The sequence below is a fragment of the Meles meles genome, chromosome 13, assembly GCF_922984935.1.
Source record: "Meles meles chromosome 13, mMelMel3.1 paternal haplotype, whole genome shotgun sequence".
Lineage (NCBI taxonomy): Eukaryota > Metazoa > Chordata > Mammalia > Carnivora > Mustelidae > Meles > Meles meles.
In genome coordinates, this window is record NC_060078.1 from 58,669,917 (window position 1) to 58,684,401 (window position 14,485).

General features: G+C 42.5%; 1 protein-coding gene across 4 annotated transcripts in view; it reads left to right on the top strand.

Annotated features, from left to right (window-relative positions):
• The first annotated feature begins 12,161 nt into the window (after positions 1 to 12,161).
• The window catches only part of CNNM1 (cyclin and CBS domain divalent metal cation transport mediator 1), a 58,944-nt gene continuing 56,620 nt past the window's right edge, over positions 12,162 to 14,485 (top strand). For 2 of the 4 annotated variants that reach the window (XM_046027809.1, XM_046027811.1), the window contains exon 1: positions 12,162 to 14,081. In XM_046027809.1, coding sequence (XP_045883765.1) covers positions 12,515 to 14,081 — 1,567 coding nt within the window. In that variant the 5' untranslated portion in view covers positions 12,162 to 12,514. The remainder of the gene's footprint in view (positions 14,082 to 14,485) is intronic. The other 2 variants (XM_046027807.1, XM_046027808.1) reach the window with 1 other exon arrangement.

A 14,485-nucleotide genomic window follows, 5' to 3' on the forward strand; every position in this document is an offset into this window, starting at 1 on the left:
TATAAATTTCCTCGAAGAAAACATACGGCGAAATCTTCTTGATACCAGTATTGACAATGATTTTTTTGGATACGATGCCAAAAGCATAGGCAACAAAAGTTAAAATAAATAAGTGAGACTACATCAAACTGAAAAGCTTCTGTACAGCAAAGGAAATAATAAACAATAATAAACTGAAAAGGCAACCTACATAATGAGAGAAAATATTTATAAACTATACATCTGATAAAGGGTTAATATTCAAAATATATAAGGAATTCATATAACTCAATAGCAGAAAAACAATACAATTTAAAAATGGGCAAAGAGGGGCACCTGGGTGGCTCAGTGGGTTAAAGCCTCTGCCTTCGGCTCAGGTCATGATCCCAGGGTTCTGGAATGGAGCCCCGCATCAGGCTCTCTGCTCAGCAGGGAGCCTGCTTCCCTTCCTCTCTCTCTGCTTGCTTGTGATCTCTGTCAAATAAATAAATAAAATCTTTAAAAAAAAATTTTTTTAAATGGGCAAAGAAACTGAATGGACATTTTTCCAAAGAGGATGTACAAATGGCCAATAGGTACATGAGAAAGTGCTCAACACCAAAAATCATTAGGAAAATGAAAATCAAAACCATGACATATCACCTAATATCTGTCAGGATGGCAATTATCAAAAAGAGAAGAGATAACAAGTGTTGGTGAAGAAAAGTGTTGGTGGAGAAAAAAGAAAACCTTCGACACTGTTGGTGGAAATATAAATTAGTATAGTCATTATGGAAAACCATATGGAACTTTCTAAAAAAAGAAAGAGAGAGAGAGAGAGAGAAAACAATCATATCCAGCAATCCCACTTCCCGGTATTTATATGAAAAAAATATATATTAATTTGAAAACATATATGCATGCCTATGTTCTTTGCAGCATTATTCATTCACAATAGCCAAGATATGGAAACAACTTCAGTGTCCAGATGCACGGATAAAGAAAATGTGATAAACACACACACAAAATGGATTCCACCTTTTTTTTTTTTTAAAGATTTTATTTATTTATTTGACAGAGAGAGACCACAAGTAGACAGAGAGGCAGGCAGAGACAGAGAGAGGGAAGCAGGCTCCCTGACAAGCAGAGAGCCCGATGCGGGACCCAATCCCAGGACCCTGAGATCATGACCTGAGCCGAAGGCAGCGGCTTAACCCACTGAGCCACCCAGGCGCCCCGGATTCCACCTTTTTAATATTATTCCACCTTTAAAAAATGAAAAAGAAGTTCTTCTATTTGCAACAGCATGGATGAACCTGGAGGACATTGTGCTAACTGAAATAAGCCAGATACAGAAAGACATTACTATTACTGTATGATCTCGTTTATATGCGAAATTTTAAAAAAATTCAATTTCATAGAAATAGAGAATAGAATTGTAGTTTCCAGAGGCTGGGAAAAGGGAGAAATGGGGAGATGTAGATCAAACTTTCACTTATAAAATGAATGAGTTTTAAGTATCTAATGTAGAGCAAGCATGGCTACTATAGTTAGTAACATAATATTGTAGACTTGAAATTTGCTGAAAATAAATTTTCAGTGTTCTCATCACACACGTACAAAAGGTTAACTATGTGAGATATCAGACATGTTAATCAACTTGTATATTATATATATATATAATATACACATATATAATCATTACATTGTATAGTTTAAATTATATATAATTTTATCTGTCAATTATTCTTCAATAAAGCTGGAAAAATATACAAGGAACATTTAAATCTTAACAGTAAAAAAAACCCAGATTTTTTTTAAAGATTTTATTTATTTATTTGACAGAGAGAGAGATCACAAGCAGGCAGAGAGGCAGGCAGAGAGAGAGGAGGAAGCAGGTTCCCCGTGGAGCAGAGAGCCCAATGCGGGGCTCGATCCCAGGACCCTGAGATCATGACCCGAGCCGAAGGCAGCGGCTTAATCCACTGAGCCACCCAGGCGCCCCGCAACCAGATTTTTAAAATGTGCCAAAGATCTAAATGGATCCCTCATCACAGAAAATATAAAGTTGGCAAGTAAGCATGTGAAAAGATGCTCCACATCATGTGTGTTCAGGGCAATGCAAATTAAAGTAACAAGACACTACCACATACCTATCAAAATGGCCAAAATCCAGAACACTGACAAAACCAGATGCTGGTAAGTATGTGGAGCAACAGAAAATTTCATCCATTGCTGGTGGGAATGCAAAGTGGTATAGCCACTTCAGAAGACAGTTTTGGTGTTTTCTTAAAAAGCTAACCATACTCTTACCATATGACCCAGAAATTGCTCTCCTTAGTATTTACTAGGTAGTCCTAATAGGGGGAAAAGATAATAAATGAGTAAGTAAGTAAATAAGTAAGTAAGATTGTGACAGTGCTGTAATCAGGATGGTGTTATGGGGATAGACACTTGATTTTTTTTTAAAGATTTTATTTATTTGAATGAGAGAGTGAGGGAGAGAGAACAAGTGCGGGGATTGGGGAAGGGAGAAGCAGACTCCCAGCAGGGAGCTGCATGTGGGGATCCATCCCAGAACCCTGGGATCATGACCTGAGTTGAAGGCAGACACTTAACAGACTGAGCCACCCAGGTACCCTGGGGATGGAGACTTTAGAAGACATGTTTATGGAAAGGAAGAAAGATGAGAAGGAATCAGTAATGCAAGAAGCTGGAGGAGTGAACAGCAAATGCAAAGACCATGAGGCTGTAATGATCTTGGAGAGTTTTACAAACAGCAAGGAGACCAGTGTGGCTGAAAACTTTGGAGCTCAGGGGAGAGTGGTAAAAGTCAAGATTTAGGCAAAGGCCAGATTCAGCAGAACAGTGTGGCCCCTGTTAAAATGTTAGGTTTATTCTAATGGAAGGTTTTAATCAGGAGAGTATCAGATCTATGCTAAATGGCAAATTAGCCATTTTTTTAAGATTTTACTTATTTATTTGAGAGAGAGAAAGAAAGAGCACAAGTAGGGGGAGGGGCAGAAGGATAGGGAGAAGCAGGCTCCCTGCTGATCAAGGAACCTGATGCAGGACTCGATCCCACAACCCTAGGACTATGACCTGAGCCAAAGGCAGATGCTCAACCTACTGACCCACCCAGGTGCCCCTCAGATCTATGCTTTAAGAGGACTCTTTCTAGAGCTCTATGAAATGCATAGCCCAAGAGCAGCTAACAGAATAGAATTTTAGCACAGCCTAGGAATCTAATCATCAAAATTCACCTCCAAAATCTTTCCCTGCTTTAAAAATCAGTGGGTCCATGCTAAAATTACAGTGAAAAGATCTTTGATTTCTTTGATTTCTCAGCAACACAATCTAAGTATAGAGTTTCATTTTTCCTTTTTCCCTCTGTGACATTGGTTTTGAATGGTTGAGTCGTGTCAAATAAATGCTTTTAATTGTTCCTGTTTCTTGCCTCCAAATTCCCAACTGTTAACCAAAAATTTTCCACTAATGAAGTGTCCAAAACTAAAAACAGCATCCCAGGTGCTATCTCACTAGGGCCAAACAGAAAGAACCATTATCTCCTTGCTTTGTAACCAGAGGTCAGTGTCATATTTTTCTCACAATATTATACAACAGACATGTATCTAATTTGCCATTTAGCATCACCCTTGGGCCTATTACAGCCATCACTATTTTCCAGGTGTTGCCCTTCCTATGAAAAATTTTCTTTCCAATGACTTCTCCCCAGATGCCTCTACTTGAAATTTTTCCAACTCAACTGTCATTCTCTTTGCCATATTGCTAATGTTTTACATAATTTCTTCAGCTTTCCTGGTGTTTGCAGCATATCCTCTTTTGGGGTCATCTGCAAATTTCATTAACGTGTTTGTGGACAGGATGTAGCTGGAAGGGAATTGTTGAGGGATCCATCTTCTGTTTATTAGTTAGGAACCACTTCTAGAAATGGAGAAGGAACCCTTCATCAAAAGTAGAAATTCCTTTTGCTCTTATATACACAGGCTCACGGGTACACACAGACATACACTAACACACACACAGAGTTAAAAGTGTTCTCAAGTTTCTAGACCTCTCCTTTAAAAAAAAAAACTTTTTGACATGAAGAAGAACAAAACCTCTGTATTGGGGTCCCTAACATGAGGCTCATGGACACACGGCTACCGAGGTTCCCATGAACCCCCTGCAACTGTACTCCCAAGATATTCACATTATTGTGTCATTGTAGACATGTGCAACTTTCTAGGAACAAAGCCCATAGCTTTCATTAAAAATTCACAGGAATGCATAAATCTAAAAAAGATTAAAAATCACTCCTCTGTATCATTGTTTCCCCAAAAATAAGCCAACCGGTCAGCTCTATTGGAATCATAAGAGATGCTTGGTAAAATGCAGATTCTTGATCCACAGAATCAAAATGGAAATAGGAATGTGCATTTTTTAATTAAATGCAAATTATGTTGAATAGGAAATGGATGTTAATTGTACAAAATTTAAAATATCAAAAGGAAAAAGTCTCTCTCCTATCTATTTCCCAACCACCAGTTTCTCTTCAGAGAGGCAACCACTGTTACCAGTTTCTATGTATTCTTCTATGTATTCTATTTTGTTTCAACAAAAACAAACTTTCCCAGGTGATTTTTATGATTATTAGACATAATGAAATTAGAGAAACATTGCTGTATGAAGGGAAAAAAATAATGTTTTGCTACATTAAAGACTGTCTTAATCACATTGATTTTTCCCTTGCCACCTGAGAACATATTATCCTGAAAAACAGTACCCAAGCTGATCACATCTGAATAACACTCCATTTTCCCTATTTCTTCTCAGTAAAGAAAACATCTTCAATATTTTTTTCTGTTTGCCTTAAAAAAAAAAAAAAAAGCCTGTATCTCAGAAATGCTGTGCACCCAATTAACTGTTTATTGTAGACATTAACAAGTCCAGACTGCCTTACCCCTGCTTTACTGGGAAGTTCCATCTCATGTTTCTGTCTCAGTAGGGTCCAGGCCTTCAAGCAGAGTAAAGCATGGGTTAGTGTTTTCAGATATAAACCACTGTTGAAAATATGTCCTATAAAAGAAAGAGCAGGGCACCTGGGTGGCTCAGTGGGTTAAGCCGCTGCCTTCGGCTCAGGTCATGATCTCGGGGTCCTGGGATCGAGTCCCACATTGGGCTCTTTGCTCAGCAGGGAGCCTGCTTCCCTCTCTCTCTCTCTGCCTGCCTCTCTATCTACTTGTGATCTCTCTCTGTCAAATAAATAAATAAAATCTTAAAAAATATATATATATACAAAAAAAAAAAAGAAAGAGCAGGTGTACTTTAAATGTCAGCCCAAAACTTTAGCCACATTCCACTCAATATCACACCTGAAAGACTAACAAATATATATGAAGAGATGCTGAAAGTTATTGAGAATAATCAAAAACAGGCAACTCCTCCCTCCTCCGGAGCTTTGTGCTATCACTTTGTTATCACTCAATAAACCTTGCTTTGTTGCAAACCAAAGAGAGAGAGAGAGAGAGAGAATCAAAGATATTTGTATTTTAAATATGAGATAGCACTTCATACTCCATTAGCCTGGCCAAATTTGGAGAGTGAATAATACTAAATTTTAGCTAAGACATAGGAAAACAGGAAATTACAGGCAGTGCTGGTGGAGATAAGCTGACCATACTGAGTGAAATTAAGTATATGTATGTATACATACATATGTATGTAAGTATGTATACACTGTGATGTCCCACAGCAGGCACATCCAAGAGGAATCCTCCATAAGTCCAGTAGGGAATGACCAAGGATTTCAGTGTGGCTTTGTGTGTGGTAGTGGAAAGCTGATGGTAATCTTAAGTGTCCACCCCCAAAGGATAGGTGAAAATAATGTGGCTATCCTCTGTGGAAGACCATCCAGCATTTAGGAACATTAAACCGGGCACACATTCAGCAACATGGACTGATTTTACAAACATAGTGTTGAGTGACAATGTAAGAAACACAACAAGTTCCAGAGCACATTTAATGAAAATGAAAAGCACATACGTAGACAAATAGAGATCAGCTGATGCTAGAGCATAGGGCCAGAGAAGGAAAGTGATTGCTAATGGGTACGAGATCTCTTTTGGAGGTTATGAAAATACTCTGGAATTGGATAGTGATGATGGTTGTAGAACTTTGTGAATATATGAAAAACCACTGAATTGTTTGGTTTAAAAGGGTAATTTTATGGTATGTTAATCATACCTCAATAAAACACACACACACAAAAACAATTTTACAATTTTACAAGGATACATATGTGTTTAAGGATACATCAAAATATTGGAGTGGCTACCTAAAGAGAGAGAGGATGAGATTGGGAATTAGGCTGAGGTGAAGGAGGGCTCTTCACAGCCCCTGAACTGAGGAAGATGATTAATTCAATCCTCTGGGCCAATGATAAAGTCAACAAATAACAATAACCATCACCATTACACCAGAGGATGAGAGGAGGGAAGAAAAAAGGAAAAACATGCTTATAAAGAGTTTTATTGAGGAAAAGTATGCTATCATGATGAATGAAAATAATTATAATTATAGGAGCATAAGTACAACTATTTAAAACAATGCATGCAAATATTTGTATGTATGTATGTGTGTCATAGGAATGGGGCAGATAGCTATAGTGTGTGTAGAGTAAAATAATGTAGTCTAGTAACAGTACCTGTGCCATTAGTTGTATAATCTTGTCCATCAAGGTACCTAATATGTCTGTAGCTTAGCTTCCTCATGTAAAGTGGAAATGATAATAAAAATACCTACTTCCAAAGATTCTTATGAGAATTAAGTGAGTTAGTTGATTCCTGATACATAAGCCTTATGTAAGTGTTACCTGGTATTACTATTATTTTCCCAGCTTTTTAAACTGTAGGCTCCAGACTCAGACTGTGTATCCAGTTGGGCTCCTCAACACATTGATGACAATTCACAAAGTTACACAATCAGAGTCCCAGTTTTTATTTATTATGAAGATTAAAAAGGAGAATATACTTGGCACATAGTAAGCTCTCAATAAATGTTAATGAGTTTATTATTAAGAATATTATTAATACATTGTCATAGCTTTTTATGTACAAAAAGGGATAGAAGGCATAAAATATATTTTTCACGTTCTTCCAATGTATAAATTCTTCCATTTTCATTGAATTCCATTTTTGGGTGTAGTCTTTCCAAACCTTCCTCTCTAGATGGGTTCCCAGATTATATACTTGTATGACACTTTGACCATCATCTTCATAGGAGTGAGTAATTAATTAGGGAGGTAAATAATTTCTGGCTCATGTCTGTCATCTTCAGTAGAATCTAAGCTTCATGATGGCAACCATGGTATCTGTCCATGCAAAATATCCAGCACTGTCTGGCACTTTGTTCACAAGCAAGAATTCACTGAATGAATGAACAAGTAATGAAATAAACAAAAAGCGTTTTAACATGTACATTCTGAAGTAGCATAGTCTTGAGATTAACAGTAACTATCATTTTCTCCATCTCTCTAGGAAGTGAGAAATTGCCCATCTTGTAAACTAGGAAGTGCCCATTTTATAAGAAATCTGATGATCTCATCAAAATTCAGATTCCAAGAAGATATTTTTTGCAGTTCTTCCTTTCAGAATCACACTGACTAAACCTGTCCCTAGGTCTCCTTTCAGTTACAGCAGAGCTCTGGAAACAGTACTTTTCCAGAACCTCCTGTTTAGAAAAGGAAAAGTATGTCTCTCTAGATTATCTTCACCCAGTGTACATTAGCCCTTACTCACTGACTCATGAAAGGTTAGGGACCTTAAAACTGTCTTTCATTTCACAGATGAGGAAATGGGGCCAGAAAAGTGGATTGACTTTTCTAAGCCTAACACTTGCGAATAATAGAGTTGATGCAACTGGAAATAGTTTCCTTCTCACAGTTCCCCCTCTCTCACAATATAACAGATATATAGTAATAGTCCCATTTATTAAAAATTACATTTACAAAATATTTTTATATTTAAGAAAATGCTCTTGATATATTAAATGACAGAAGCAGAGTAGAATTGTATGTATAATATGTATTCCAATTATAAAATAGACAAATATGTGAGGGCATATGTGTGTGTGTATGTGTGTATGTATTTCTCAGTTATCTTTGTATATAGAAAATAAAAAAGGAAATGTGCCAAAATATTAACACTGTTTATCTCTAGATGGTGGGGTTATAATTTATTTTTATTAATGCTTTTCTGCTTTAAAATTTTATTTGCAATGAACATATAGTATTTTATAATCAGAAATTTAAGTTTTTAAATTCCTGATCTAATATCTTTGAAGGGTTTTATTTTGGTACTGGTCAACACTGCAAGGTGAGGGGGCATCAATCTAGAGTCCAAAGAAGTTTTACCCAGTCATTTAACCTGATCTGGAAAATGGGTAGAATCACATCTACTACCCAGCACTAGTGTGTGTGTGTGTATGTGTGTGTGTGTGTGTGTGTAATAACAAATTTGACATTCCTTTGTAATACCAAAGCTTGATAAAGCTGTTAAGTGGTGTTATAACGATAATAAAGTCCTATGGCCCAAAAGAGGTGGGAGAACCCTTAGGATAGCAGGTAACTTTGTGTTGAGGAACTTGGGTTGGGAGAGGAGACAGGAGAGAGGATTCAGGGATTGGGAGAGGATTCAGGGAGAAAAGTGAGAGCGGTTTTTGCCAATGTTTAAGAGAAACGATCACATACTTGACCCCTTTTCTCCCTTTTCCCCCATACTTCCCCTACATGCTTCAAGGTTCCCTCTTGTGAAACAATCTTCCTTCTATCTCTCAAGCTGCCCTCACAAAAGGCAGCTTATAATAGATAGGCTCTAGTGCATGTTAACGCAATGGTAGCTTTGTTTCACAATCTTCTATTTCACACTCCCTGTGAAAGGCAGTCTATGTAGGAATGTGACCAGTGGTCTATTAAGGCCTATCTAGTCCCAGACTGGGAGGCATTTTCTTCCACTCTGGATGATAAGAGTTTGTAATGGAAACAAGGTAACTTTTAGCTAGAACCATTTGTACTGAGCTATATCCTTCAAAAGGCGTTCTCAATCAATATCTTTGGGGTCTTACTAATTCTATGGAAAATAAGATTTCACATACAGGAATGATTTTTTAAGTTAGTCAAAGGAGCCAAAGGTAGCCTGTCAAATTATTGTTACTTTTACATTTTAAAAAAGTAATACAGACCTACAGTCAACTTACCCAAGAAAAATGAAAACATATATTCCCAAAAAAATCTGCACACAAACATTAATAGCTGCTTTATTCATAATTGCCAAAAACTGGCAATAACTCAAATGTTCTTTAAAAAAAAAAAGACACATTTATTCAGCATCACACTTAAGTGGGCACCAGGCCTTGGAGAATCTTCTCTTGAGACAGCTTTGTTTGGTTCCACAACTCTTCCATCCACCTTATGTGGCCTCGAGTTCATGGCTGCATCCATTTCTTCCACGACAAACCCAAAGCCTCTGGAGCCCTTGGTGTTTGGATCTCTCATTATCACATAGTCTGTAAGCATTCCCCATGGCTCAGAATGGCTCCTCAGACTCTCGTCAGTTGTTTCAAAGCTCAGCCCTCCAATGAAAAGCCTCCACAGTGTTCCAGGCTCTTTGGAAGACTCTGACTTAGGCATGACGGCAGTGGGAGGGGAGACTAACGATGCTTACTCGCCGGCATCCATGAGCAGAAAGGAGTAATCTAACGAAGGTATCTCTCAAACATTCTTAAACTGGTAAATGAATAAACAAACTTTGGTGCATCCACGTAATAGAATACTACCCAGCCATTATAGAATACTACCCATAATAGAATACTACCATAGAATACAGCCATAATAGAATACTACCCAGTTCATTCTAAAAAGGAATGAACTATTGATTAAACACAACATGGTTGACTCTTAAATGTGTTATACTAAGTAAGGGAAGCCTGATCCAAAAGGTTTTAATTGTATTATTGCACTTGTATGACACTCTAGAAAAGGAAACTATAGGGGAAAACAAATCAGTCAGAGGATGGGATTGGGGGAGGGGTTCTGCAAAGAGAGACTCAGAGTGAATATTGAAGGGTGATGGCACTACTCTTTTTTTTTAAGATTTTATTTATTTATTTGACAGAGATCACAAGTAGGCAGAGAGGCAGGCGGGGTCGGGGGATGGAGTAGGCTCCCTGCTGAGCAGAGAGCCCGATGCGGGGCTTGATCCCAGGATCCCAGGATCATGACCCGAGCCGAAGAGAGGCTTCAACCCACTGGGCCACCCAAGTGCCACTATTCTTAATGGCGATACACTATTCTTAATGGCGATGGCACTATTCTTAATGGTGATACAAGAATATGCATTCGTCAAAACTCATAGAATAGCACATCAAAAAGTGAATTTTACTATGTAAATTTAAGAAATAAATTTATAAAAGTAAAAATAAAGTAACAGGCCCATGGTAAATTCAAACAATACAAGGAATTCAGTAAAAAATAAAAGTCTCCCTCCCAAAGCTTTATGGTGATAGAAAAATTCTGCATTTTGATTGCAGTGATCATTATGGAAATCTACCCATGTGATAAAATGAGGTAGAACTATACCCACACTTTGCACCATGCCAATTTCTTGCTTTTGGTATTATACCATAGTTAAGATGTAACCCCCGGGGAAAGCTGGGTGAGGAGTAGGAGGATCTCTGGATTTTCTTTGTAATCTCCTGCATATATATAATTAAGTATCTCTCAACCAAACTTTCAATCTAGTCCAGCTCTCCAGAGGTGAACACTTAGAATTTCTTGTGTCTCTTCTGCATAGTAATCCTTTATATGTGTATATATGCACATCTACACTTAACTTTTTTTTTTAAAGATTTTATTTATTTATTTGACAGAGATCACAAGTAGGCAGAGAGGCAGGCAGAGAGAGAGAAGGAAGCAGGCTCCCTGCTAAGCAGAGAGCCAAATGCGGGGCTCGATCCCTGGACCCTAGGATCATGACCTGAGCCGAAAGCAGAGGCTTTAACCCACTGAGCCATCCAGGCGCCCCTACACTTAACTTTTAATACAAACTAGCATATTACACATTGTCCTGCATTTCACTATTTTTCTTTTTTAAGATTCATTTTTTTTTAAAGATTTCTTATTTATTTGACAGACAGAGATCACAAGTGGGGGGGTGGAGCAGGCTCCCTGCTGAGCAGAGAGCCTGATGTGGAGCTCGATCCCAGGACCCTGAGATCATGACCTGAGCCAAAGGCAGATGCTTAACTCACTGAGCCACCCAGGCGCCCCCATTTATTTATTTTTTTAACAGCTTAATTTAATTTTATTTTTTTCAGTGTTCCAAGATTCATTTTTTATGCACCACATCCAGTGCACCATGCAATACGTGCCCTCCTTAATACCCACCACCAGGCTCACCCATCCCTCCACTCTTTCCCCTCCTAAACCCTCCGTTTTTTTTCTCATAGTCTACAGTCTTTCATGCTTCCTCTCCCCTTCCGATTTACCCCAATTCACTTTTCTTTTCCTTCTCATGTCCTCCATGTTATTCTTTACGCTCTACAAGTAAGTGAAACCATATAATTTACTCTCTCTGCTTGACTTATTTCACTCAGGATAATCTCCTCCAGTCCCCAAGATTCATTTATTTGAGAGAGAGAGAGAGAGAGAGGACAGGCAAACACAAGTGGGGTTAGGGACAGAGGGAGATGGAAAGAATCTCAAGCAGACTCCCTGCTGAGCACAGTCCCCATCTCAGGACCCTAAGATGGTAACTTCAGTGGAACCCAAGACTCCCATGTTCTTGAGTCCCATGCTCTGACTGAGCCACCCAAGCACCCCTCCCTATTTTTCCACTGTTACTTTGGAGATATTTCCATATTACAAACACATGGATCCACATCACTTTTTTCCTGCTGCATAGTATTCCATCACATCGTAGTGTCACAATTTATTTTAACCGTTTCTTATTCATGGACATTTGGATCTCAACAAGGAGTTGAACTTAAGTAATGCCTAAATTTTTAAAACATAAAAGGTCAACCAGAGTTGAGACCAAATGCAAAGTTTTTACAGATTCGAGGCTGTCCCTGTAATATCTTTTGACCAGAAGGGGGAAGGCAAGAGGCAAGAGGAGAGGCAAAACGCTGGGAAATATCCCTGGCCAGTGGGGAAGCGGTTGTGCCGACAGGGAATTTACCGCCGGGTAGGAGTTCGCAGAGTGCCTCCCTACTGCTGGAACAGGAGGCTGAGCTCCAAATCAAGCCTTCCTTAGGCTGCCGCTCAGATTCACCCGTGTTTCGGGGGTTATGCGTGGTGCAGTGATGCGTGGCCACCTCGTGCCTCCTGCGGGGACCCCAGGCGGGGGCTGGGTCTGAATCCCCATCGTCTACAGCCCACGCTTGCAGGGGGTGCACACGTGGTGACCTGCCCGCGGCCGGGTTGCTGGCTCCGGCTCCTCCTCCCTCCAGATCTCCCTCTGTTCTCTGCAGTATCACGTGCATCCGCGCCGGGTACAGGATGGCGGCTGCGGCAACAGCGGTGGGTGTCAGGCTCCGGGACTGCTGCAGCCGAGGCGCTGTGCTCCTGCTCTTCTTCTCCCTGTCCCCTCAGCCCCCGGCCGCCGCCGCTTGGCTGCTGGGCCTGCGGCCCGAGGACACCGCTGGAGGCCGCGTGTCCCTGGAGGGGGGCACCCTGCGCGCGGCGGAAGGCACCAGTTTCCTCCTGCGCGTCTATTTCCAGCCAGGGCCCGCGGCGCCCGCGGCGCCGGTGCCCGCACCCACCCTTTTCCCGGGAGAGAACGGCACCGGCGACTGGGCTCCGCGGCTCGTGTTCATCGAGGAGCCCCCGGGAGGTAGTGGCGTGGCGCCCAGTGCTGTCCCCACGCGCCCCCCAGGGCCGCAGCGCTGCCGGGAGCAGAGCGACTGGGCGTCGGACGTGGAGGTCCTGGGGCCGTTGCGCCCCGGAGGCGTGGCGGGTTCGGCTTTAGTCCAGGTGAGGGTGCGGGAGCTGCGCAAGGGCGAGGCAGAGCGGGGCGGCGCGGGCGGTGGCGGGAAGCTCTTCTCGCTGTGCGCCTGGGACGGACGCGCTTGGCACCACCACGGCGCCGCCGGCGGCTTCCTGCTGCGCGTCCGCCCGCGGCTGTATGGTCCTGGGGGGGACCTACTGCCCCCAGCGTGGCTCCGAGCGCTCGGGGCGCTCCTGCTGCTCGCCCTGTCTGCCCTTTTCAGCGGCCTGCGCCTGAGCCTGCTCTCGCTGGACCCGGTGGAGTTACGGGTGCTGCGGAACAGCGGCTCGGCCGCAGAGCAGGAACAGGCGCGCCGCGTGCAGGCCGTGCGCGGCAGGGGGACCCATCTGCTCTGCACCCTGCTCCTGGGCCAAGCCGGAGCCAACGCGGCCCTGGCCGGCTGGCTGTACGCCTCGCTGCCGCCGGGCGTCGGGGGCACCGGAGAAGATTATTACAGCGAGGCAGGGATTCACTTCCCGTGGCTGCCGGCGCTCGTCTGCACTGGCGCCGTGTTTCTGGGCGCCGAGATCTGCCCCTACTCAGTGTGTTCTCGGCACGGGCTGGCCATCGCTTCGCACAGCGTGTGCCTGACCCGACTCCTGATGGCGGCCGCCTTCCCCGTGTGCTACCCACTGGGCCGCCTGCTGGACTGGGCGCTGCGTCAGGAGATCAGCACCTTCTACACGCGGGAGAAGCTGCTGGAGACGCTACGGGCCGCGGACCCCTACAGCGACCTGGTGAAGGAGGAGCTCAACATCATCCAGGGCGCCTTAGAGCTGCGCACCAAGGTGGTGGAGGAGGTGCTGACCCCCCTCGGGGACTGCTTCATGCTGCGCTCCGACGCGGTGCTCGACTTCGCCACCGTCTCAGAGATTCTGCGCAGTGGCTACACTCGTATCCCCGTGTACGAGGGCGATCAGCGGCACAACATTGTAGACATTCTGTTTGTCAAGGACTTGGCCTTTGTGGACCCCGACGACTGCACGCCACTACTCACCGTCACTCGCTTCTACAACCGGCCCCTGCACTGCGTCTTCAATGATACCCGGCTGGACACGGTGCTGGAGGAGTTTAAGAAGGGTGAGCAGTGGTCTATCTCCTCTCTCAGCTCCTTACCCCCTCAAAAATATTCATAAACTTGTGAAGTTTCAGGTGTGCAAAGCAATTCTCTTATGATAGCAAAAACTGAAGGAAGGCCCTACCTCTTGGTGGCGATTTTCAATTTCACTTTTCCTTACCTTCCTTGCAGCTGACTGAGCCCCAGCCTCTAACCTTTCACTTGGCTCACAAGATGCTCTATATTCCTCATTCATTCCCTCTCAGGATTTTTCAGGATCTAACAATTGCCAGGTACTGTGCAGGTTGGACTCTGTGGATAGTCCTTGGAGGTCATTGGGTAGCTCCCCACCCAATACACAAGGATCCTCTACACCGTCCTGTAATAAGCAGTCTTCCTTTTACACTCTTCCCAGGGCTGGAAACAC